This window comes from Cladophialophora bantiana (assembly GCF_000835475.1).
Source record: "Cladophialophora bantiana CBS 173.52 unplaced genomic scaffold supercont1.16, whole genome shotgun sequence".
NCBI classification, from domain to species: domain Eukaryota; kingdom Fungi; phylum Ascomycota; class Eurotiomycetes; order Chaetothyriales; family Herpotrichiellaceae; genus Cladophialophora; species Cladophialophora bantiana.
Window position 1 is genome coordinate 725,986 of NW_015971590.1, and position 25,353 is coordinate 751,338.

At 53.0% G+C, this 25,353-nt stretch overlaps 10 protein-coding genes across 10 annotated transcripts; 6 read left to right on the top strand and 4 right to left on the bottom strand.

The window, feature by feature from the left end:
* Positions 1-790: 790 nt before the first annotated feature.
* On the top strand, positions 791-2,553 carry Z519_09850 (uncharacterized protein; the record flags this gene model as incomplete). Its single annotated transcript, XM_016767571.1, has 2 exons — positions 791-1,787; positions 1,835-2,553. The coding sequence occupies 2 exons, from the start codon at positions 791-793 to the stop codon at positions 2,551-2,553; spliced, it is 1,716 nt and encodes a 571-aa protein (XP_016616363.1).
* Positions 2,554-3,043: 490 nt separating this feature from the next.
* Positions 3,044-4,958, top strand: Z519_09851 (uncharacterized protein; the record flags this gene model as incomplete). The annotated part of the gene is made up of 5 exons (XM_016767572.1): positions 3,044-3,277; positions 3,387-3,598; positions 3,645-3,709; positions 3,782-4,567; positions 4,621-4,958. The coding sequence occupies 5 exons, from the start codon at positions 3,044-3,046 to the stop codon at positions 4,956-4,958; spliced, it is 1,635 nt and encodes a 544-aa protein (XP_016616364.1).
* Positions 4,959-5,458: 500 nt separating this feature from the next.
* Positions 5,459-7,118, top strand: Z519_09852 (uncharacterized protein; the record flags this gene model as incomplete). Its single annotated transcript, XM_016767573.1, has 2 exons — positions 5,459-6,553; positions 6,615-7,118. 2 exons carry the CDS (start codon positions 5,459-5,461, stop codon positions 7,116-7,118), a joined length of 1,599 nt encoding a protein of 532 aa, XP_016616365.1.
* A 347-nt stretch (positions 7,119-7,465) lies between these two features.
* On the bottom strand, positions 7,466-8,656 carry Z519_09853 (uncharacterized protein; the record flags this gene model as incomplete). Its single annotated transcript, XM_016767574.1, has 1 exon — positions 7,466-8,656. The coding sequence occupies one exon, from the start codon at positions 8,654-8,656 to the stop codon at positions 7,466-7,468; it is 1,191 nt and encodes a 396-aa protein (XP_016616366.1).
* A 1,398-nt stretch (positions 8,657-10,054) lies between these two features.
* On the top strand, positions 10,055-11,292 carry Z519_09854 (uncharacterized protein; the record flags this gene model as incomplete). Its single annotated transcript, XM_016767575.1, has 5 exons — positions 10,055-10,114; positions 10,204-10,330; positions 10,395-10,648; positions 10,698-10,965; positions 11,018-11,292. The coding sequence occupies 5 exons, from the start codon at positions 10,055-10,057 to the stop codon at positions 11,290-11,292; spliced, it is 984 nt and encodes a 327-aa protein (XP_016616367.1).
* Positions 11,293-12,306: 1,014 nt separating this feature from the next.
* On the top strand, positions 12,307-13,533 carry Z519_09855 (uncharacterized protein; the record flags this gene model as incomplete). Its single annotated transcript, XM_016767576.1, has 4 exons — positions 12,307-12,375; positions 12,453-12,496; positions 12,547-12,639; positions 12,714-13,533. The coding sequence occupies 4 exons, from the start codon at positions 12,307-12,309 to the stop codon at positions 13,531-13,533; spliced, it is 1,026 nt and encodes a 341-aa protein (XP_016616368.1).
* Positions 13,534-14,724: 1,191 nt separating this feature from the next.
* Positions 14,725-16,353, bottom strand: Z519_09856 (uncharacterized protein; the record flags this gene model as incomplete). Its single annotated transcript, XM_016767577.1, has 1 exon — positions 14,725-16,353. The coding sequence occupies one exon, from the start codon at positions 16,351-16,353 to the stop codon at positions 14,725-14,727; it is 1,629 nt and encodes a 542-aa protein (XP_016616369.1).
* Positions 16,354-16,821: 468 nt separating this feature from the next.
* Positions 16,822-17,837, top strand: Z519_09857 (uncharacterized protein; the record flags this gene model as incomplete). The annotated part of the gene is made up of 2 exons (XM_016767578.1): positions 16,822-17,072; positions 17,177-17,837. 2 exons carry the CDS (start codon positions 16,822-16,824, stop codon positions 17,835-17,837), a joined length of 912 nt encoding a protein of 303 aa, XP_016616370.1.
* A 3,256-nt stretch (positions 17,838-21,093) lies between these two features.
* Positions 21,094-22,050, bottom strand: Z519_09858 (uncharacterized protein; the record flags this gene model as incomplete). Its single annotated transcript, XM_016767579.1, has 1 exon — positions 21,094-22,050. The coding sequence occupies one exon, from the start codon at positions 22,048-22,050 to the stop codon at positions 21,094-21,096; it is 957 nt and encodes a 318-aa protein (XP_016616371.1).
* Positions 22,051-22,602: 552 nt separating this feature from the next.
* On the bottom strand, positions 22,603-24,030 carry Z519_09859 (uncharacterized protein; the record flags this gene model as incomplete). Its single annotated transcript, XM_016767580.1, has 4 exons — positions 22,603-23,494; positions 23,595-23,761; positions 23,825-23,897; positions 23,963-24,030. 4 exons carry the CDS (start codon positions 24,028-24,030, stop codon positions 22,603-22,605), a joined length of 1,200 nt encoding a protein of 399 aa, XP_016616372.1.
* Between the last annotated feature and the right edge of the window lie 1,323 nt (positions 24,031-25,353).

Below are 25,353 nucleotides of genomic sequence, written 5' to 3' on the forward strand. Positions count from 1 at the left end.
TATCTGTCTTGCTGGCTCGCTGAGTGGGCGAAGTCACATGTGATTAGTCGGAGATCGATTTTCTGATTACCTTTACTAGCCGAGGTGCAGAAGCCGCTCTCTTTGTTTCTCAGGAGAGTCTTTCTAGTGCCAAGTAGTATTGAATGCTAGAAACGTCAAAACATCGGACTGAATGGAGACTGATAGATGAGTTGGAATTGAGTTGACCGTGACCTCAATTTCGAAAGGATGACCTGGGATGCCCTAGGATCCCCCAAGATCCCCTCAAGCTCTCGCTGCCAAGTCTGTCGAGAGTCGAGTCAATGATATTGCCGCAGTCTGACAAGGCAATTTACAGTAATTGCTAAACCTCACTCGAGGCCTTTGTGGAACATTGGGCTCTCCGACTCCCCCCTCTTCCCCCCTCGGAGCAGCCTTGGGTATTCGGAATGCCTGCAATTGCCAGCACCGCCAGAGGCATCCATCCTGACTAAGATATGCCTCTGCCGCCACCTGCGCGCCTGAGGCCAATGACGTCTAACTAGGGCCTTTTATCGCAAGCTTCAGTCGTGAACTCCGGCAGCAACCGGATTACTGGCTTGTTAAACTGCCCAAATAGTCGTCGAGACTTCAAGGTCGACTGCGTGCAACTGAACAAAAACATCTCAGATTCCTTCCTCGCGATCACTGAAACTTCTCCTGCCAGGGACCAGCTCGCCGTGAGAGCATATCGTGTGAATCGCTCACTACCCTATCCACCAAACGGCTACCTCCCCAAACCCCGTCTGTCCGCAGAATCAGATTGCGTGCCATGGCGCAACCGGCGGAGGGTGCAGCCTTGGACACGACCACCACTACCACTTCGACCAAGACGTCTTCTGGTAATTCGACATTATGGGAAAGAACCAAAGGGTACTCCAATACAGCCTACGAGAAAGCCCTCAAACCAGGCTTCAACAAAGCCTACAAGGTCGTGGACAAGCTGGGTGCCCCTGTCAACCGCTTGTCAAATAAGATCGGCTCCGAGGCATTCTGGCCCACCACGATGGATAAGGAGTCTGAAAAGGCGGCTCGTATCCTGCGTGGCTTTTGCAAAGACGGATTCTATGAGCAGATAGAAGAGAAAGAGGCCCAGAAGGTGGAAACCCGGAGTGCAACGACCGTGGGTGTTCCGCAAGGCAAACAGAGGGTAATAAAAAAGATCCCAGCCAGTGTCATCAAAAATGCTGTTGGCCTAGCCATATTCACAACCATGCGAACCGGCTGGCTTTTTGGGGGCTCCGGAGGCGCTGGCGTAATTGTCGGAAGACATCCAGAGACGGGAGAATGGAGTCCGCCCAGTGGCATCCAGACTCAAAATCTGTCATTTGGCTTTCTCGCAGGAGTCGACATATATGATACAGTCCTGGTCATTAACACGTACGAAGCTCTTGGAGCTTTCACGAAATGGAGGACTACCTTGGGAACCGAGGTCGGGGTTGCAGCCGGCCCTGTGGGAATCGGCGGCGCGCTCGATACCGAAGTGACAAAACGCCAGGCCCCTATTTGGTCATACGTCAAGAGCCGCGGTCTTTATGCTGGAGTCGCACTGGAAGGGAATCTTGTCATTGAAAGGACTGATGAAAATGCAAGATTTTACGGTGAACAAGTCACCGTCACAGACATTCTGGTCGGAAAGGTTCGATATCCGCCAGTCGAGAAGTACCAGGTCCTTCTAGACACCCTGAGGGCGGCGCAAGGCGACCAAGTGGATGACAGTTTGCTGCCCGACGCGCCAGCTCCGAGTGATATGGAGATCATTCCACCAGGTGAGAGTGTGCGAATGCGTTTTGGTCCCATGACTGACTGGCCACAGGAGGGGCTATTTTTGGAATTCCGGCAGAGGACGATCCAGATCCCTATGGAGTGAAAGCCCTGGAAGCTGAGGGATTGAATATCCGAGAGGCTGGAACGCACCAAAGGCCGAGTGCTGATGCATTTGAATTCAAGCCATCTCCGACCAGTCCAATCTACTCCCATTTCTCCCGCAGAAGCGTCGATGGCTCAATTCGTTCTCGGACTTGGAGAGAAAGCACTCACAGCCTTGCTAGTGTCGATCGAGGTACTCAAACGGACGAGGATGAGACGAAGAGTGCCGGAAACAGTCCTCGAAGGGACTCGCTAAGGGGACTCGACCAACCGAAGAAACACCGCCAACTCGTGGATGACACGGGCGAACAACGACAGGAACGGAGAGAATCGTTTTCAGATGTAGATTCTGATGTCGAGGTCTCGACGGCGGTACCAGTCATGGCTCGAGCGAGAGTGGTCGAAGTTCCTAAACGTGTTCCTCCAGCATTGCCGCCGCGGAATCCCGGCCGGGTGACATCTCCGACTTCGGAAACACAGACGCCTGTGGACGGCTTTGACAAGATCGATTTGAATGGCGATGCTGAACAAAGGCACGAAGGGGGCCATGTTCTGACGCCGTCATCCACACATGAAGCCGCTGACTCTTCTTTTCATTCTGTACCCGTGACGCCCACTGAAGAGTCAAAGGGGAACCCTAACGATATACCAGGATCTTTTCAATGAACAGGCAGGACTAGATGGATTCAAAAAATAAATTAATGGTTGCGTGATCTTTAGATCCACTTTGCTGCTTCACTTAGCTATCTACCGGTTACCCGGCTTGAAGGGGATGAGGACACCGCTTTCGACCACATCGGCAGACTTGGAGGGAAGTCGTTATGTGTGCTCCTGCCGTTACGCTGCTATTCTGGTGAGTTTGATGTCAGTGGTTGCTGCCGATTGCAAGCAATGATCCTTGATGAGTGGCTGCCTCAAGCCTTCGACTTGTGCTTTTCACCGGAAAGTTCATTCAACCTCTTTCTTCCTGTTTCTCCCTCCATTCCAACCTACACCATCATTGCACAGGTCACCCTTCGTTTTGAAGTTTTCCGATCTTGCCTGCATTGATACGGCTGCATTCATTATAGCATACAGATTACTGTTCTCGGGGTTTTGACTCTTCTCGCTTCAAACCGATCGCCTGCCATCCAACTCAAGGAAGCTTCTGGTCGTCATGAAGCCTCGATTCATTCTGCTTGCTGCCCATCACGCATTAGTTTATCTGGCCTCAGCTACGGCGGCACCTCCCATTGATTCTCTGACCTCCTCCGACCTTGGCTCTAACGACGAGCTATCTGCACTGTTCGATGCCGAGGAAGAGCAAGCGGAGCTCATCGCTTGTGGAAATATGACTGGAACGGCGTGCCCTCCAGATGGCGATGGCAGTGGCTATTGCTGCTCATCGGATGTTTGTTGATCGAAATACTGTTCCCAGACTTGTGCTAATAATGACAGGGCTTCTGCGGTACCAACTCTCGTTTCAAATGGCTCAGACCGCCAACTGATACATCCCACAGGTGACGGGGAGCTTTACTGCGGTAAAGGTTGTCAAAGGGAATACGGGCAAGTTTGCAGAAGGACAACACTCGCACGAAGTGTCTAACGTTGCCACAGCATATGTGATGTCGAAGATGCCACAGACCATCCTCCTATTGTCAAGTACTGTGGTCCCAACTATAATGGACAACGTTGCAGCAGCGGAGAATGTTGTTCTTCAGATGGTTTATGCGTCAGTGCTGTCGAAAAGAGCAACGGCGGGATACTGACTGAAGTAGGGCATATCCAACGACTTCTGTGGCGAAGGGTGCCAAGCAGCTTTTGGGACCTGTCTTCAAGGGAGGTGCGGATTAACGCACGGCAACAAAACGTGTCCGTTCCCTCAGTGTTGCTCTCATGCTGATTTTTGTGTCAGTGGCTATTCTTTGGCAGACTGTTTGCCTAGCTGACGTAGTGCAGGGAACCGGCGCCGATTTCTGTTCTGTTCCTGGGAATTGCCAAGAAGACTTTGGCATTTGTGATTCTGACACCACTCCGGCAGGGTACAATATGTCAGTGGATCCAAGACGAGAAAAGGGCCAGATCGAATACGGACAATTCATCAGCAACTGCTACATTCCCCGAACTATTGCTCTTACATACGACGACGGTCCATCGGAGAACACCGAGGAACTGCTGAACATTCTCGACGAAGCTGGTGCAAAGGCGACCTTCTTCATTGCAGGGAATAGCAACGGCAAGGGTCCCATAGACACCACGTCCAAATGGACCGATGTGATCAAACGTATGGTCGAGGATGGCCACCAAGTTGCTTCTCATACCTGGTCTCATCCGGACATGGACGAGATGGGCTCGCAAGATCGCCGACTTGATATGGCCAAAAACGAAAGAGCTCTAGCCAATATCCTGGGCAAATACCCAACATACATGCGGCCGCCTTACCTCCATTGTAGCAATCAGAGTGGTTGTCTGAGTGACATGAGAGACCTTGGATACCATGTCATTTCATATGCATTTGACAGTGGCGACTGGATGGACCCCAACAATCTCACTGCAATGACCGAGAGAGTTGACCGTGCCTTCCAGAGCACGGATGTGCAAGAGGGCAGGATGTTGCTGATCCAGCACGATACCATTCGCAATTCAGCCATCAATCTTACAAAACATGTTCTAGACACGATCTCCCAGAGAGGATGGAAAGGTACCTGCCCGCTCTACTCTCTTCGTTGGAAACAGTTGCTGACTGGTTGATAGCTGTGACGGTCGGAGAATGTCTCGCTGATGAATCTGAACGCTGGTATCGGGATCCTGCTTGGATCAGCGTCGCCTCAAGATCGAAGAGGGGCTGTGTTGTCTCAGGTAGAGATTTCTGTGGGGAAGTACGGAGATTCCACACCAAGGTCGAATGCTTTAGAAGCAACACCCAATGTGAGCAAGATGCCTTAGAGTGCATGAACTCTGGAAGGACGGACAAGAAGGACTGCGAAAAGCTGGAAACGATCTGCAGCATGCAGTTCCTCTTCTGCTCAACATGCGGAGAACCAGAACCTCTTTGTGATATTGAGAACTTCAACGTCGACAAGCGAGCATGACTGTGATGGTCCTGCAATGTCGGAGTCAGAGGCGTGGAGTTCGAGTCGGCGTCTGTCGCAGACGGATGTATAGCTTACATAGTATGGATTGACGGTATCTTTAGCGCACAAGCGGTTGCACAGTATCCCGGTCCGTTTCATGCTCTGAGGTCAGGCCCGAGCCTCATCTGCCACGGTGGTATTCCGTATATTCATGAGATGGAAGTAAACTGCATTCGTCGCAATCCAAAAATGGAGAGGAGAGCAAGTAGCGTGATCGACCGGCATTACCGGCCAGTTGTGGGGATGCAACTTCTTTCTCCGAGACGTCGATTGCGCATGTAGCGCAGGCGATGGCTTGAAGATACCTAGTAATTATCACCAGACGGTTACTCCATCGCCGCCATCAATCGTCCTCTCGCTAGTCTAGCATACTTGTACAATGTACTTCAGCCGATAGCTGGCAGGCGCGTCAAAGTCATTGAGAGTCTTTTAAGTCCTCATCCCACAGTATCGTCACTATGTCTCTTCCGCCCCCCCTACGAAGAAGCCAGCAACCGACTCCTCTCCTCTACCTCTTCCCTCTCCTCTTCATCGCTACGCCTGCATCAGCTCATGGCGGCCATACGGACAAAATCCCTGAAGGAGAGGCCGTCTCTCCCGATCCCCTGGATAGTCGGCTATGGATTCACATCCTGCTCATGATCCTCTCCTTCGGCATGATCTTTCCTTACGGCATGGTGTTGGGCATCGTCAAGAGTCGTTGGCATGTCCCTCTACAGATTGTTGGCACGGTGATCGCAACTGTGGCGTACTTCTTGGGACATATGCATAAGGGGAGACAATTTCGACACCCGAACATTCACGCGAGTTTTGCCAACAGCTTGGTGTTGATGCTTATCATTCAGGTCGGGTTAGGTGTAGGGTTGAAGTTACATCTGGAGGAGAAGAAGGGATGGGTTGGGCGGGTATTTGGAGGGAAACTTGGGAGAGGAGGGAGGAGGGGCGTGGTCTTGATTCATGGCTGGTTGGGAAAGATCATGCCCATTGTCGCCTGGGCACAGATGCTCTTCGGAGGGATTGTCGCGATGGGCTACTGCCGCGGTGACCATTTGGGGCAATGTCTGGCGCATTTCATCATGGGGTCAGCGTTCATTGCGTACGGGGTCATCATGACTGTCCTCTTGCTCGTGGGTCAAGCGTGGCTGAGAAGGACCGGCCGGAGCCAGGAATTCTTCGACAGTTGCGTGATTGCGGCATGGGGATGTGTCAATACGTTTACCGAGCACCGTTGGGGTCATCCGTGGGTCAAGAACGATCTGCAGCATACGAGTATGGGCATCGTTTGGTGGTGTGCTGGACTGCTTGGTGTTTGGTTATCGAGATCGAGAAATGGAAGACCCAAAAGGAACATCCTCCCCGGTCTGGTGATCCTCCTCACAGGTTGGGCCATGAGTGCCCATCCCCAGGATCTGCCTCTGAGCACGATGGTGCATACCGTGTTTGGATACACCTTGATGGCTGCAGGCGCCGCGAGAATTATTGAGATTTCCTTCTTGCTCAAGGACAGCCGTGGCGCGGGCGAGGTCAACAGTTGGCAGCACTTGCCTCCATTTGTGAGCTTCATCATGTCTCTCTTCATTGCGTTTTGGTCTACTGACAACCTTTGGTGCACAGCTCCTCTATGCCTCGGGCTTCCTGTTCATGGGCGCGACCGAGGAACAAATGCACCTTCTCTCTGACGCCCAAGTGACGCACGTCTCCTACATCCTGATCCTCTACAGCATCGCCTTCTTGCTGTACTTGTTTGTGAATATCCTGCTGTTCGTGTACGCGAGCCACGCATGGCCCGATGACGAGAGCAACGGGCTTCGCTCTTCCTATGGCCAAAGCAGTTCAGGTTCTGGGAGGGATCTCAGCATTGTTGCCGGGCCCAGCGGTCCCGATGGGCACCACACGAGGAAAATGTCCACTCTCGCGAGTATGGGCATGAACGGAGGCACGACCAATGGCACCGCGAACGGGAGCGCGAGATTGCCCCGGCACAGAGGCACAGCCAGCCAGCAAGTGCGCGATGCGGAGGAGTTTGAGCTCGAAGGGCTCATTAGCGATGAAGGCGAGGATGATGCTGAGAGCAGTCCTCGCATAGGGAAGAAGGAAGGTGCTCTCGCACTGGCTTAATATCATCACCCAAGATACATAGAAAACCTCTCTGGACCAGGAGCATTTATAGCCGCCTTCCCTGAAGGACGGTTGTTGATCATAGCGAAACTCGGCGTAGGGGTGGGAAATGGATGTACCGGGTTGGTTTGGTCATGGAAGAAGTACACAAAACACACAAGGTAGAGAATATGATGGTTTGCACTTGAAGGTGCATCCGTCGTGCCTGTCGACGCGACGAGATCGCCCCCTGCATGAAAGAATGGATGGACGGACGGAACTCCAAGTCCACAATGTCGTATTCTCTATTCACCGTCGTCTTGACTTTACTACCTACGGAGTAAACGAGGACAAGGATAATCAACCTTTCATCCCCTCAGTGGCAATACCTTTTGGCTCAGCACGCTCTGTCTGCACAAGGGGCATTCTGCCTTCTCCTTGACCCAGTCCTGCACGCAGGTCCAGCAAAAGACGTGTCCGCAGGTGGTCACGCTGGGGTCGCGGAACGGTTCGAGGCACAGCGTGCACTTGCGCTGGTGGCCGGCGGGGATCCAGGCCATGGTCTCGTCGTGGTCCTCGAGCGCGTAGCGCGGAGTGTCTAGGATCGGCGTCGCCGTGTTGGCCCCCAGGCCCGGCGGGAGGGAGGATGGCATCGAGACGGCGGAGAGGAGGTGGCCACCCGTCGAAGAGGTTTCGAGGCTTGACGGGATGGGGATCTCGACGCCGTTGGCGAGCATTGCAGCGGTGATGGCCTCCTCCTTTGTTCCTTCCCCCGTCGTGGTCGAAGCGGTCGTGGTCGCCTCCACGTACGTTTCTCGGATGTGCAGAGCTGACTGCACGGCCATTTGCAGGACGAGGAGGACGCCGAGGACTTCGTAGCCGACTCGCTCTTCATTTGGTTTGATTTGTTTGGTGAAGACATAACGCAGCCCGAAGAGCCGCTTGGCGATGTGGTAATAGGCGCCTGTGAAGTAGAAGATGGCGAGACTGAGGGCGTAGATGGGTTGCGGGGAGGTTAGGGTGTCGAGGTGTTTAAGGATGTATTCTTGCAGTTTAAGGCTTCTGGCTGAGGTGGGATGTCTGCGATGGCGGTCTTTCTGCTTTGCATGTTCAATGTTCCATTCAAGTTTGCTCCTCAACCTCCTTCTGAGTGCCGGCAGAGATTTGCCCAGAATCCAGGGCGCAAACACCACGCTGGCGATGTATCCGACCCTTCTGCCCAGTCCGGCAAGTCTCAACGTGTCGTCCTCGACCTGGATCACGTCGCAGTACTCTTCGCCCAGTGTCCTATTCCCCAGAAGCGTTGTGATGCAGAGGTAGAGAAGCTCCGAGAGGTGATTCGTGGCTTCGGAGTATTTGTGTGCGAAACGAGCTCCGAGAAGGGCGCGCAGGATCGTGGAGGCTTGTGAAGAGATACTCCCGGTGATGTAGGCGTCTTTCTGATGCGTCCGAAGGATGTCGGGCGAGGTTGCGAATGGGTATTCCATGGAGGCTGAACGAGGAGCAGGCACAGACGCAGGCGGAGGAGAGATGCTGCTAGACAGCGGTTGGTCAGTCATCTTGATGTGGGCTATAGAATCAATGTCTGCGATGGACCATTGCTACACAGGACGAATGAAGCTTCGGTCGTGGGAGACCATGGACCATGGACCGAGGTCTACTGCCATCCATGCATCGCCGTGTTGCATTCCGTATTGCAGAGGGTCCAACGTACGGTGGCGCAGTATTAACAGTCATGCAGGGTGTTGGATACCGAGGAGGTACAACAAAAGCATTTCCCACTTCTTCTTCAAAGAGGATCTCGCCAACTCCAGACACCATAAGGCATTGCTGTGGATTAAGTTGCATCACTGGTTCGACATTGACATGATTCGAACGTACCTTCACATCTGATTTAAAGCCCACAGCAGAATTCGTAGACAACCCCATGTACACCATAGAAAAGGAAAGGCGATGGCCAAATAGAGAGCGATAATAATGGCGAATCCTAAGATGAGGTCCCAAGTGTCCAGCTTGATGGGAGGCATAGTTGCTGGTGGTGGGAGGGTTGAGGAAGGTTGGATTAGACGGAGAACCACCGGAGATGCATCTACGAGGTACCGAGTACAGTGGTGGTGATGTTCTCACGGAGTCATCACAACGCTACAGGCATCATTGGTGGCCGTTGTTGGACCGTTGGGATACAATGCCTGCTAGCATGACAGGGCAGAATATCTAGGTAGAGTCTGCGGGATTCCTCGAAGCGGGACACAGCGCCATAGACAGGTAGCATATGGTACATCATGTTATCGCACTCGCTTCATTTGTCCTTTCCTGCAGCCGTCCTATGACAACCGAGACGAGCGAGGCGTATTCTCACTCTCGATTCCATTCATCGACAATCTGTTTACCTGCGGGTCTAATGTTGTCTCGTTCTAAGCTACGAAGGCGTTACCGTATGTTCGCTCGCGTTCTAAGCAGCCAGGGGATCTGGATTGCCGTATAGGTTCGTAATTGGCAGAAGTCACCACAAACACCCAGCCTTGGCGAACCCAACTCGCGCTTACCTTCTTGCCTTTTAATAAGGGTTATCGTACCTACAATAGACGTTATATCACGAGGTGCGTACTATAAAAATTACTAGAATATACAGCTTAAAGTCAACCTGTCGAGGTTGCACTTACTTGTTCAGGGGCGTGCTCAGGATTGCACAGCCACAGCTGAAACTGGCTTTGTCATGGCTCAGGCCAAATGGTGTTTTGCTCAGTCTGGAGGAGGAAATACACTTGGGAGAGGTCAGTTTTTACGTGCGGTATCGGTCTGTTGGCTGTTGAGCCGGTTTGGGAAGGTCGATCAGTACATTATTACTGTCCGCCACTCAATTCCCCACGGCTGCAGTCGCCGACAGTTTCCCCCTTCAAGCCCCTTCAAGCCCCTTCCAACTCCCAGACCGTCACAAAAGAACTTTCCTACGAACAATGGCAGCCGAAGGCAACAAGGATTGGCCGCGAGAAGGCTACCGCCCAGAATGGCTGGCAGTGAGCATCTCATCTCTAGAAACATATGGCATCCCCGCCAAAGACAACCCCGCCTCATTGCTTCCTGATGCCAACTGACAATCAACCAGCTCGAAGATGCATCTGGCGGCCGATATGTCATGACTGGCAATTGGGCGGTTGATGTTCCCACGTACGATGCTGTCTTTGCTGGCCTTGCAAAACAATGGCCACCGCTGGCTGAAGAACTGAAAGTCTGTAAGTGAAATCAGACCAACGGGCGGCAGCAAAACTTGGTCGACTCTAACCCGCACCGCTTCAGGGGATGAGAAGACAGATAGCCAGCATGGCGACCTTCCAGTCCGAATCTACAAACCGGCATCTGACAAGCCGCTACCGCTCATGATCTATTTTCCAGGTGGAGGATTCATTGCCGGCAATCTTGACACCGAGGATGCGCACTGCCGGATATTCGCAGCCAAAGTACCATGTCTGGTCATCAGCGTCAACTACCCCAAAGTTCCCCAAGTCAAGCTTGACGACATTATCAACGTGGCAAGTCAGGCTGTCCCCTGGGTAAGAAGAGGCTCCACACGATCACTCTCAGCGTGCTGACGCCAAAAAGTGTCGTGCCAGAGCCAAAGAACTGGGAGATGATCCTTCCAGGACTCTTCTCTGTGGTGGTTCAGCTGGCGCAATGCTCTCGGCTGAAGTGGCCTACCGCTTCATGGCCGAAGGGGACCACACCTCCATCACTGGCTGCGTTCTGATGTTTGTTGTAACGCTTTCCTGGAAGTACAATGGGAAATACAAGCACATGTACACCTCGTGGGAAGACAATGGATATGCTGGGACTCCAGTGTTTGGTCAAGAGCTCGCCGAGTTCATGTGGTGTAAGCAATGTCCGTCCGCCCAACGGTGTAATCTTCATTGACTCTATGTTAGCCCATTTCGACCTCGATCATGACAGCCCACGACACCTCGTATGTCTCGCCGACGACCTCTCCAAATTTCCGCCATGCTATATTGTCACTGCGGAAAAGGATTGTTTTCGAGACGATGGAGCCGTCTTGGACTATAGGCTCAGAGAGAGTGGTGTCAAAAGCAAGCTCGATCATTACGATGGACTTCCTCACTACTTCCATGCCTTCCCTAACCTCGCTGTTGCCCAAGAGTCGATGGAGAGGGCGGTGGAAGGAGCCAGGTTTGTGATGGAGTAGCGACAAACCGAGGATTTGCCTACGAGCGGCTCGTTTACTCGGCTTTCATTTTCCAGGATGCCTTCGTTTTGTTGGCTCTGTGTGTGTGTGTGTGTGTGTGTGTGTCGCGGACAGCATTGAATTCATCAGCCAAACGTCAACTAAATCTGCCGATCCAAGCCCCAATTGACCTCTCCAACCCGCGGGTCGTTTTCCTAGCCTCGCAGCTCCTTATCCCCGACGACACGTGCCGAGGCACTACTGTGGCTTTGACGGTTTCAAGACGCCATCCCGCTTCCCGCTTCCGCCCTTTGTTAGCGAGGCTGTGGACCTCGATGGAGACAAATCAAGGCGAGCTCATCGACTGACTAGACACGTCTCACAAAGTTTATGAGGTGATCCTGAGTCAAAAGTTGCTGACCGGTGCCTACTAGGGAGCCGGACGAGTCCAAACCGGCCATCTACGGCTTCAGGATGCGGACAACTCTACATAGTAGGGTTTGGCAGACGAGTTCCCTTCGGAATCTCGACGTCCTGCCCCGCAAACAAGGTCCCAAGGCGACTTTGAGAACAGCCGGCCAGAAAACTGATTAAATCTTCCTCAGCCCCCTTCCGACATCTCTTTTCTTCACCGTCTTCCGGATGAAGGGCCTCTGCTACAAGCTCCCCAGGTATGCTGAACATCGTTGTCTATGTCCAATACACAATCGGTTCGGCCCGTCCAGCATCCAGCATTTGGTAACTCTATGGGATAAGCACTGAGGTCTTTTCGTCCCAATTTGGCCAAATCTAGAGGGGGGACGCGGGGTCCACACCCCCCTTGTGCCCGAGAACGTTACCAATCTTACTCCAGCTTGTGACATCTCACGCGAGTCGAGCCCCTGTTTCCCGCCTTTCCGTTGTACATACGGTACCCTTGTATCCATACCACTCTGACCTTTCTGACCACTCCACCCCCAACATACCTTGGATCTATCTCAACGACAAGATAATATATCCAGGCTAGCTCTTTTCTGTGAGCTACATTCACACGTTATGTGCCCAGAAGGAGACGACACTGGCGACACTGAAAGTCAACGTTCCAGTGGAATTACTGCCGACCCTGTGAGTCAAGTACCAATGATCCCCCCGGCATCTTCTCCGACGGAATTTATTCCCTGACGGTTAATTACCCGTGGTAGGACCTGGAGGATGATGACAACGACTCAGCGTATGGAGACGAAGCGTGAGTGACACCTGAACCTTCCCATCCTCGCTAGAGTTGATAGCCTTTAGTTCGACCGAGACAACCTCGATATCGTCGTGGATAAGGGACTATCGCGTTGAGAATGGCAGGACGTACCATGCCTTCAAGGACGGAAAGTACTGGTACGTCTTTTAGTGCATTATACGACCCGTCTCCTTCACCACAAACGGAATCATTGCTCACACGATTGCTGCAGGGGCTCCAACGATGAAGAGGCCAATCAACATCATGATATCGGCCACAACCTGTACCTGAGAACTCTCAACAACCGCCTCTTCCTTGCGCCTATCGATCCCAATCCATCTCAGATCCTCGATCTCGGTACCGGCACTGGGGCATGGGCCATTGATGTCGCCGACTTATACCCCTCCGCCGTCGTCACGGGGACCGACCTCTCCCCCATCCAACCCACATGGGTCCCACCGAACGTACGCTTCGAGATTGACGACATGGAATCCGAATGGACATTCGACCCCAACAGTTTTGACCTTATCCATATTCGTGGCCTGCACGGCACCATTGAAGATTGGCCCGCCCTGTACGCGCAATGTATGCGCTGCTTGAAGCCCGGCGGGTGGCTCGAACAAGCTGAATACTCTGCACAATTCACCAGTGATGACAACAGTCTCCCACCGGACGGCGGAATTACAGCATGGAATAAAGTCGGCCCCGAGTGTCATGCCAAACTCAATCGAGAATTGCAAGTCTTTCAGACCATGCGTCAACGCATGATCGACGCGGGCTTTGAGTCAGTCACAGAACGCAGGTACAAGTGGCCGATCGGACCTTGGCCCAAGGACCCTAACCTCAAGCAATTGGGTCAGTGGTGCCGGGCGCATGTAGAGACCGGACTGGAGAACTGGACGTTACGATTATTGACGAGTGTTTTGGGCTGGACCGCGGATGAAGTCAGAGCCCTATGCGCCACTGTTAGGAATGAACTCCGGAGTCCCAAGGTCCACGCCATTCATCGCATGAATGTGGTTTATGCGAGGAAGCCCGGTGGTGTGAGATGATCTGTCCTTTGGCCTGCCTGGACTGGAATGACTCTTTCTTTCCGGGAGAAAGAGAGCGCTGTGTGGAACTGTTGTTGCCTTTTTGTTATTTTTGGACGACCTCGGATTCCGATTTTTGCAGCGTTTCGTATGGGCGGGAAACTCTGAGCGCTCGTTCGTTGTCTGTCTGCTGTCTGCTGGTCTCCCAAAGCTGGGAGAGAGACAGAGTGATGGGAAGCCAAACAAGATGAATTTCTTTTTTTCGTCTGCATTTGAGCTGGGCTGCATAGCGTCGGCGTTGGAAACAAACGATTTGGAAGGGCCGGGCCAGTTGTTTTCGACTCGAGTCATGCATGCAAAAAGGCAAGGGCGCCAAGGAAGGGATGTTGTCTATTCTATCTATTCCATCTTCCTGTGTGATTTTGCACGCGCGAAGGCAGTTGGTTCGTCGCTCCGAACAGGATGAGGGTATTATCTATCGAGAGGCTGAATGGATGGAGGGTGTATATCAAGAGGGAAGAAGGAAGGCCCTGGCGATCCTGTCGCTTGCAAATATAAATGCATACATATATACACACCACGACTACGAGACTGCACGATCCCCATGTTATCAAGAAAAGAACATGAGCAAATTAAAAAATCTCTTCAAGCTTGTATATACAAGGACTCGTACAGTCCAGTCTCATGCATTCATCTATACTGGCTGGTTGGAACGCTGCACCGCCAGACATGTTGCCATTTTCCTCCTGGATCGCCGGCAGGTAGGTTGGTAGCGAGTAGGTAGGTGTACGTAAATGGACGTTCCTCGGATGAATAGGTAGGTTGTTGTCGTTATAGTACTCCGTATCTATAACATGGTCGGGAGAGTGGTTGGACTTTCCCTGCCTGCCTGCCTGCCGGGCTCTAGCTGCCCTGCAGTACCCGACGCCATCACCGTCGCCGGTGTTGGTGCGGGTGTTCGCATTCCGTTCAATCTCTCCACCTTGCCTCTTCGATAGACCGTCCCATTTAGTTGTTGTTCTTCTCCACAGCCTTGAATAGCCTTTCGCAGCAAAGCCATTCATCCACCATCATCTTTTCCTTTGTCTTTCTGCCCAAAAAGGAAAGCCAAAATGTCTTCGAGTCGCTTCTTTTGCGGCGGTACCCACTTTGTGGTCTCTCCTGGCTCTGTCGTCTCCGCGCGCAAATCCCCTTTCAATTGTTGCGCGGGTCTCAGTCGCTTCGTAATGTCTCGTCGAATTCGGGGTTAGAAGCAGGGAGAGTCTCGCGACGCCAGTCGGCCATCTGATCCGTCCAGACGACAACCGCGCGATCCGCAATGTCTGGATCCGTCGCTTCTTCGAAACCGGCGTCAAAATTGGCAGACGGTTGAGTGGGGATTATCCTCACGGATCCGTCATCTCTCCACGTCTCGAGTCGCGGCCTGAACTGGCTTAGGGCCGCGGTATCAGGGCTGTAGTTGTTGAAGACCTGCTTGCACACGCGGGACGCCTGCTCCGAGTCGCCGACTTCCATGACCAGGAGTTTGGCGTCGACGGCTCTTGCGATGCGCATCAGCGGCCAGTAAAACAGATCGGCCACAAGGATTGAGGAGGATCGATACCGGAAATACGAATCTTGACCTCGAGCATATCTGGGGACAAGCGCCTCTTTGGGCTCGTAGTCACGCACGCTTGGCTCCGTCTTTCCACCACGCTCGTAATCTTTGGGGCCTATATATGGAGGGTTGGCGATGATCATGTCCCAGGATTCACTTGGCGAGTAACTGTCATCGTCCTCGCCGACGTCAGCCGCAGCGGCGTTGAGGACCTTCCGTACATGGTGCCGCCTATCGTCACCGTCGCCGCCTTTCTTTGCCAAAGCTAGAACATCTACATTCCGGAAGGAAACCTCATTCGCCGCGTCGGGATGCAGCAACTTTTGTGAGATGTTGTGTTTCAGATTCGTTCGGGCCAAAGAAACGGCGTCCGGGCTGTTGTCGACGCCAAGGATCTCGATACTGATATTTGGAGGTATGACCGTGTTATCGTAGACTCTCCCGGGAGGCTTGAGTACCGAATGGAGTAGCAGCGCTATGCATCCAGTCCCAGTGCAGAGATCTAAGATTCGGAATTTCTTGTGAGTCTGCGACCTCGGCCCGGTCGATGAATATATAGAATTCAGTGCCGACAATAGCAAGTTGCCGACTTTTTCAGTGTACATCTCTGTCTCAGGCCTCGGGATCAAGACCCGACGCTGGCAAAGTATGTCGAGGTTGCCGAACGGCTGGTTGCCGATGATGTATTGTAGTGGCATGCCTTTGGATCTCTTGCCCACATTCTCAGCGAGGATCTTCTGCACCTGCACATGTTCGTTTGACTCGCCAGTCACCAGAACCTCATCAGACTGAGAGCGCAATCTCAGCTCACGGACACCATCGTCGTGCCATGTCCTGATTTTCGCAGGTTTAAAGGCGCGAACGCTGTCGTGCTTATTCTGCGTTGGAACCTTGCGAATACTGGGCCTCGGTCCTTCTGCTCTCAAGCTAGAAATTTTCCCGACGTTATAAGTCCGAATTCGCGTGCGCTCTGTCAGAACTTTGACTTTGCGCACCGTCAACTTCTTAGCCTCGTGCTTTCGAATTGGGACGGATTCGCCTTGGGCGGTCGAGGCGGGAAGGACAGAGGAGGAAGCCTCATGACTAGCGTATCTCTTTGTATTGACGACATCGCGAGCGTGTTCTTGGAGCCAGCGAAGCTCGTTGCGAGCAGAAGGGAGGTCGCGACATACTCGGAGGAGGAGGGTTAAGAGAGGATTTTGGGAGGTCGCCTGGCGGATCAGGGCAGGAGGAAGACGAGGCATCTGTCAGACATGTCGTCCAAGGGGGTCTATTCAAGGACACTGCAATCGAAGAGGCTGCAGTGTGTTTGACTGTGGCAGTACCTTCGTAGTTGAGTACGGAGTTGTACCGAGTACCTCCTCATACTGGGTAGTGAGGGCAAAGAGAAGATGGAATCCCCCGGTCTAGCAGCGACGTCTAATTCGCTCTTGGTGGACATGTTTGGGGAAAATATGGAGTCCGTGTGGCGGCACCAAAGCGACCAGCCTTCTGCCTTTGGAGAATCAACCAACAATGATTTCACACCCTCTGTCTTGCTCTTGTCGACCATCTCCGTCTCTTCTGGTGTGCTCAATGCAAATAGATACCATTAGTTCGCCCATGGCCCGGAGTTTCTCGATTCACCAGGTAAGCCTCCCCCGTTCAAAAAAGTTCGTTTGACCAGCGTCACGTCCACACTGTGGTTACAATCAATCTTCAGTCCAAACAAAATGGTCAAAAAGGTCCTGGTTGGTTATGGCGTGGATGTCGACGCCGTTAGCGGATGGATCAACACTCAGACCGGTCAACGGGCTGACGTGACTAACATCTCCCGCGGGGTCTTTGGAGCCACCGTGGGAATAGACAGGTTACTGGCATTGTTCCAAAAGTATAACATCAAGGCGACCTGGTTTGCTCCTGGCCATTCCATCGAGTCTTTCCCCAAGCAAATGGCCAAGGTGCGGGATGCTGGACACGAAATGTAGGTTGATTTTCGTTTAGCTCCTGGTCACCGCTTTCTCAGACTCCCAATCCCGAGAATGATTTGAGGAGATGGATTGCTGATGCGGTGCATATGCCGCCCAGTGGACTCCATGGCTATACGCATGAATTTATCTCACAGCTCTCGACGCAGCAAGAGCGGGATGTCCTGCAGAAGTCAATCGAGGTGGTCACCGCATTTACGGGAAAGAAACCCAGAGGCTTTACGGCACCTGCATGGACTCCGTCTCCCGAAACAGTGAAGCTGCTGGAAGAGTACGGGTTGGAGTATGATCACTCATTTATGCATCATGACTCCCAGCTGTATTATCTTCCGTACCCACCGGCCACATGGAAGGAAACCGACTACAAGAACCTGTCGGCCGGCGACTGGATGACTCCCATGTCATCGCTGCGGCCGTCCACGCTGGTCGAAGTCCCGGCGAATTGGCACGTCGACGATTGGCCTGCCTTTCAGACAATGCGGGGCCAGGGGTCGTCTGGGTTTGTCGACCCGCATCAGATTGAGAGGTTCTGGCAGGAGCAATTCGAGTTCTGTTACCGGGAATACGAGCATTTTGTGTTCCCCATCAGCATCCATCCGCAAGTCAGTGGCAAGCCTCAAATCACGCTCTTGCACGAGCGGCTTATTGAATGGATCAACAGGCATGACGGCGTGGAATGGTGTACGTTTGAGGAAATGGCCAACAAGTTCCGGAAGGGGGAAATACAGGGCGTCGAGGTGGAGGGAGGCGTTGACCTCTAGGGCCTACAAACCCCTGGAAGCCCTTTGTCGATCATTCAACGAAAGGTGTGCGGGCCTTGCTTGTACAACGGTCAAGCCAATGCACAGGCCATCAGGGAACGAGGGCCCGACACCTCCGGAGCTGTTGGGAACTTGAGGGTAACACCGAAACGGAGGGAGGGATTTTCTGCGGAAAGATGGAGCGCTAGGTAGAGGGGCTTGTTCCATTGAAAACATTCGAGAAGACCTTCGAGGCTAGTTTTTGGCGTCGATCTTGTCCATTTGCGTGTCTGTCATTTTCTGTTTCCGTGGGCACTTGGGTACCTGGCCAGGTGCTGCTGCCCTGGATTCCCCGGCCAAACTTAACGCTCTGGATGCCCTCCGCGCTCTCCACGGCCACTTCCCTGACTCTGCGCAGGAAACGAGGGAGAAGAACAAAGAAGGAAAAGTTTCGATCACTGACGCGTGTACCGAGAAGCCCTCCTCTCTCCCCGGAGAAGCCACCAGCTCTTGCTTTGGCGTCACCGACTCCCGCATCCCACATGTCTCGTCGTATACAATGATGGAAGGCGTCCCAAGGCGGAAGATGGCGCAACTTGACCCAAGCGATGTAGCTAGTTCCTGACGCCAATCGCGACTTCACCTAGAATTAGCCGCAGGACAGCGCGTGGGGAAAGGAATCGTGCACTTGACCCTTGGTAGCCACCGACCAGGGGGGGCTATGCGGGCTCCGCGGGCTATGCGCCATGTCAGCCTCCTTCACCGCCCTTCTGGACCTCAGATTTCTCAGATTCTCCTTACGCAGAGGAGTCTGTGAAGGAAACAACCACACGGCTTGTCAGTTACACCGATGCCTGACCCCTGGGGACACTGGTTCCTCTTGTGCCGGTCTCAACAATACCTGGTATGGAATTACCCAGGAAAGCAGGGATGTGCGCGTCCAAGTTGGTCCAGGGCGCTGTTTGGCACCCACAACCACACCATCCCCAAAGGCGACACCGAATTTTCGGTTCAGGGCGCCTGGCCAAGCAGATGCGCCTCCGTTTAGACCTTGCATTGCATTGCAGACGAAAAGAAGCTAAGTACAGAGGTCTCGCTCTGGTCCCTGGCTGGTGGATGTGGCCGGAAAACGCCACACAGTCACCGCATTTTTGACAGCTGACGCAGAATAGCAACACAACTCTTGGAGACACTGATCAGTTCTCATGGACAATGTATTCGATACCTGACTGGGTCTGCCATGCTTGATGCCTCCGCCTCATCCCAGACTTGTGTATGACCCCTTTGGACACCCTCTCTCATCATGGTGTCACCGCTACCCGCTGGGACCTGCATAAAAAGGTGCCTCTCTTCTTCCTTTGATCTGAGCACCTCACCCCAGAGCTTGCTTCCTCTAATCTTGCCCATCTCGACCCATCAAACCTGAAGAGACGTCTAACAGAGATTCCATCGGTGCATCTTCTTGTCTCCCAGTCACCTCACCAAGCGACCAGTCCATCAAACATGGGTCGAGGCCACTACGACGTTGCGGGTATTCTCAAGCCCATGGGACCCCAGAGACCTTCTCCGAAGCGCATAGGAAACGTCAAGCAAACTACAGGATATTTAGGGACGCCAACTACCACTTACCACTTGACCCGGGGCTCCTCTCGGCCGACCTCCACGATCCATTGACGCCCGTCTTTACCCATCAGCTTCGAGTCAGGCAGGTCAACAAGGACATCGAGCATTAGACCTACGCGCCTTGGCTCAGAGGACAACACGTCATGTCGTCAGCATGCTGTGCGCAATCTGTTCATCCCCTCTTCGGCCATGCCATCCTCATCCTCGTCATCGACGACCTCCACACAAGGGCGCAATAATATCGGTCTGATCTGAATCTCGCTTCTGTCTCTGAATACACTCGCTACGCTTCTATTTGGCCCCTGCGCCGGTATCGTCTTATATTGCCTTACTCGATACTACTCAAGCGGATCACGTCTTACATTTCCCTCGTTTCGGCATCCGATGCACAGGCCGACTCCGCCAGAAAGGCGCATCAAAGGAGCGGAGTCTCCATGTCTGCACAAACAGTTCCTAATGTCGAAGTTCGCGACGCGGTGAGATGAGATGTGGGGATATGGGAAGATGCGATCGCATGACCAAGCAGCTGCAACCCGAGCAACCCTCACCGGTCCAATCTCTTTCTTCAACGGCATGTCGGAAACCAGCGAAGGCGCTATATGGTGACTGCATACCGCATCATCGGTCAACGCGGGCGATAGAGCCAGAGCGCAAATGGGCCTTTTTCTTCTCCAACACCCCGATCGAAGCTGACGGGACCACTTGCACTTACACTTACACGTTTTTCATTGTTTTGACGTAACGGCCGGACAATGCAGGATCTTGGGACTTTGGCGGAAGTCAAAAGTCTCGGGAGCAGGAAGCAGCTGAGCTGAACCCGTCGGTGGGCATCTATGTAAGACGTCCACAGTATGGGGCGCCGTATTGTATTGCGCACCTCATGAGAAACAGAGTATATATAGTGCTAGCTAGGGACAGTAAACGATCCGCGGGAAATGGGCTCGACGGGCACGGCTGAGGGCTGACTGGCTGGCTGAGGCTGAGGCTGAGGCTGAGCAGCAAAAATTAATAGTACAATATGACAGAGCACATGCACACTCGTCCACCTTACTGGATCAAATCCCCCTTGCCACCGCCCATTGAATATTCCGTCTTCGGTTTGCCACGGTAAACGCTTTCCCTTTTTGCGATCGTTTGGTTTCGCCTCAACCATACCGATCTAGGCAGCCTCATCATTGCCTGACTGAGTGAACCGAGTGAACTGACTTGGTTCAACTCAACTCCCTCGCGGGGATGAATGCATGGCGCCCCAGACACACGGACGGATAATGAGAAACGTTTCTTCACACATGTTCGCACCCGTTGTAGCGATGCATACGTCTATTCAAAATGAAGGGTCTAGGAAGAAGTACAGCAGCAGAAAATGGAGATATGCGTCAAGTTTCTCACATGAGACCGACGTCGTTACATCAGCTTCGAGCTCAGCACCACTCGAAATTCCATCACCACCGCCTTAGCCCCAAGAAACCAACGACCAAACATGCTATATGGGGTATCATGAAGCCAAGTGAAATCACGTCAAATCAAGTAACCATTCCCGTTCAGCCGGGGCCACGACGCCTTCTAATGGCGTCCGGTTCCGTCAGATCCTGTTTCCTGTAGGAGTCTGGGTACGACAAAGGCCGGCATGTCGAGGAAATGGTTGGAAAAATATTCAAGACCTCTCCAACCTCCGAATCTCACTCTGCATCACAGCGGCCAAACTTTCTGTTGCCGCCTCGATCTTGCTCTTCTCCACCTGGGTCAATTGTCCCAGCACCCACGCACTCACATCATCTTTCTCTCTCGATACCGGTCGTCCAATTCCGATGCCGATTTTGATAAATCTTTCTCCCATCAACGCCAACAGTCCCGCAGATTTCAACGACAATTGCACGGATTTGATCCCATTATGGCCCTTTGGTGAAGATTCACCTCGGCGCAACTTTATCGTGCCGGGCGACGATTCGAGCTCGTCATGCAGGATGACCAAGGCCGTCACCGTGTCGTCAGATGGAGGATATATATTGCTGAATTGTTTCCACGCTTTTAACGTACCCTGTCCAGAAATGTTCATCATGCTTGCGCTTTGCCAGAGAGTGTATTCATCGCGACTGACGTCGGCGCCAGAACTAACGTGACCGGAACCGAGCAGCTTTGACTTTGTGAGGGGTGGGAGGCTCAGATGCGAAGCGAGATGTTTCAAGAGGATATGCCCTGCTGAATGGCGTGTAGAATGGTATGGGGGAGGGTTGCCCAGAGAGGCAATCAGAAGGCGCACTGAGCGCATGGGCTGCTGCGGGGGAGGAATCGCAGGTTTGCGAATGCGCAGCGGAGATGGGATGATAGGCGAGGGAGCAGCTTCGTTCCTCGCGGCACTGGTGGGAGGAGGAGAGTTGGAAATTATGGGTTTGACAGGGCGTCGCTTGATAACATGTTGATTAAGGGGCGGGCGCAGAGGTTGAGGCTGCGGTGCCGGTTCTGGTTGCAACGAGAGATTGGAAGCAGAATGGTCGATGGGCTCGGGCCAGAACAGATCCTGGGTTGGATCGTGATGCTGGTTGTACGAGATTTGTGAACTTCGGGGATTGTGGTGTTGGCCAGCTGCCTGCGGCGGGCTCCAGTCAGCCATGACTCCCTTTTTCCTTCCGTCGAGGCCCAGATCTGGTTGTCGAGGACAAGAGGGAAATACTTACCTCGATGCGAATGCGTGACGGGGAGCTGGTCTTTTTTGTTTGTCTCAAGCTCTTTGTATGAGTCAATTGACGAAATAATCAATGAATGACAAAGACGCCGGTTTGAAATGCGAGGTGAGTAGAAACCCGTCTGCGTCATTTTTCCAGCTCGCCGCTCGACTGGGTTTAGTCTGCCAAGCAAATGACTCGTGTCTTGTCCGTTTCAGGATCCAGGGCACGTGCGCGTCCGAAGCACCGACGGCGAGCCCATGTTGCTGTTGTACAGCGAGCTCAGATAGAACTCTGACAAGGACGCAGGAGAATTGGTGTTTCAGCTGCAAAGCCTCTCGTTCTGCTCAATAAGATTAGGGTTGGCTGCAGTGAAACTTCAGGCTCCTCGAACCGATAAGGCAGGGAGTATTCGCCTATTCGCGCCCGGAAGCGAGGGTGGCGAAATGCTTTGGAGTTGCTTTTTGTTTCCCCCCAGGATCGCCCAGAAAATCAGGCCATCACACTCCCTCATATCGCCGGTGGGTTACATCTGGGGCCGTAATCTCTTCATCGTCCAAGGGATACAGGCGATCCAAGGTCCAATCCGTGTTGGCTGCTGGTGGCGGTCTGCGAACAGACCCGGCACTGCTGGCACTGCTGGATGCAGTGTTGGCTTCCACCTTGACTTCCTTTTCTTTGGCCAATTCACCGGCTGGCCAGGGGTTGCTCGCGTCCTCTTGTGTTTTGTGAAGTTTGAGTCGATGCCATGAGAGTTTCCTGGGCACTCCCTCCGCTTGGCTCGCTTGTCGCGATCGCGGTTGACTGTCCAGGGCGATTGCTCCCGGGCTATATCCATGGAGCTCCCTCGCTTGTCCTGCTTGCAGACGGTCTGCAGTTGAATCGCCGAAGAAGGAACGCAGATTGAAGATTCGTCGTATCAGGGCCCAACTGTAAGGCATGTTTGTGACAATCATTGCCGTACTTGCTTCTCGACAATACCAGTATACCCATTCAGAGCTGTAGGGATGAGTAAAACTCAGGCGCTTGCTCAAAATCGCACAGAGCATCGTAAACAGCCCCAAACTGAATGGGAACACCAGTAGAATCTTTTTCTTAAGCTCTAGATGCGCCTTGACGAAGAGGGGGAGAGGGATGGACAGAATCAGGATATCGCTGCTGAGGTTGAACACCAGGTTCATGATGAGGTGGTGCAATGCAGTGGTGCATTGCACGTTGTTCGTCGGAGTCTGCCAATAGTCGTGAAATGGTCGACACCAGACGGCGAAATAGCATATCTCCATCACAATGTAGGTGATGGCTACATATGCTGCGGCGACCTTGACCACCAGGGCTTGCTTCAGATTCTGCGTGAGGCGCCAGTAAAGAAGGAGGAGACAACACTTGGTCCCCCTACAGACCTCTGTTAGCTCACATTGACCAACCAAACAAGGTTCGAAGAACAGCATATCCCCAAGATATGAAAAGAGGGCTCCCACAAGAACCAACTTACCATTGCACAGCACACATGCACTGTTCGACGAGGAGAACGGTCTTGGAACCCCAGGTCCGCTGGGAGATTTCTTGAGGTGTCAAGACAACGGGGTGCGCCGGGTCGATGAGGTTCGTCGAGACGTTCAGGTCAATGTTGAGAAATACGATCAGAATAGTATATAGGCACTACCATGATTCGTTCCATTTAATTCATGTGCAAAAATGGTTGCGCAGCACTGGTAGACTTACGGTCAGGAATATCATCAGATAGTCCTCGATTTGGAGTCGCAGCAGAGATCTGAAGAGTAGTAAACGTGACACCCTGATAGAGAATTGTCAGCCGCAGTGATACCATGTCATCTTTACCCCAAGAGGCATCTCACGTACATGCGCGAGAGAACCATACATATGGTGACCGAGTACCAAATCCATGATTCCACCACGAAGGCGGTCATTGTTTCTGGGGTGTCTGCAGTTTTTGGCAGGTCCTCGGTTCTCGAGATATTGCGATGACGAAATTGGAGAGGGGCAAATGGGTTTCACCCAAAGAGCAGATCAAGTCGTGCGGACGAGTCCTTTGTGCAGGTCGACATGTTGTAGAAGACAGGATTTGGAGAGAAATCCAGATTTCTTCAGCTCCAGGGAGAACATGCGTTTGCCAGCGAAAGGAGCGGTTTCACCAACGCAAAGATATCATGCGGGCAAAGGGGATACTAGGTGATAAGAAAACGCCCTGGCTTGCTTCACTTGGGGAGAAGAAATGTCACGGGCTGTCAAGCGGCGAGGTGGTCTAACTAGCGAGGAGGTCGTGGATGGCGAATTCGGTGCTGTGTGTGGGTGACCTCGAGACAGGCTGTAACCAGGTTGAAGATCGAGGACAGGCGAAGCAGGAGGCAAAAGAAACGCCGTGCCGTATCACATCGGGGTCGTCGTGTGCATTATCAGTTGCAAAGGGTCTGTGCAGGATGGACTAACGGGGCGCCGGTCCAACCCAGACAGCCATCTGAGGGCCGAGTGCCATGTGGAGAGTGGATTTGCGCGGGATGGAGCAACCCGAGAGACCCAAAGGCCCAAGGGCCCCGTCAAACCTTCAGGCTGTTTGTGAAGAACGAACGACCTCGATTTACGAGGATTTGTGGAAGGCAGTAGCACCACAGGGCAGGCTGTCGGCGTCCCTCGCGCCCTCTGACTAGCCAGGAGGGGGTGCCCACTTGGTGAAGCCTGTGCAAGCCTGTCGAGCCGAAGGGAGAATGAATCGGAGAGCGAGAGTAATAGCGACAATGGGTTGACGACGCGAGCCTAGTAAGCGAGTTGGCTCGTCGTTGAACCAGGCACAAGGAAGCGGGTTCCAGGGGGAGGAGACAGACTCGAGATAAGCGTCTGACCAGGAAATGGCAACTGGGCGAGGGGGACGCCCAGCAGCCCTCGACCTGGCTGTTCGACTTGCCCTGCTACCTACCGAGCTACCTACAAGTAGAGACCTGTGGGTATGTACTGTACTTGGCAGACGCTTGGAGTCCCAGGCAATAAGACTCCGACATTTCGGGGATCAGCTTCATCATCACCATGGTCTCCAAGGCGGCATTCCCGCGTCTTCTAGAACGCTTCGCTAATCAATGATACAGCGAGCAGATACAGGCTGACGCAGTTATCAGTTCCTTTCTGTGACACGCCTTGTGTTGACGTCCATGCCGCTGCTATGACGGCAAGGCTGCAAGTTTGTCAAAACTATCAGCAGGAAATATATTCCGCCCTTCCAGCTGCTCTCCCACATGTGT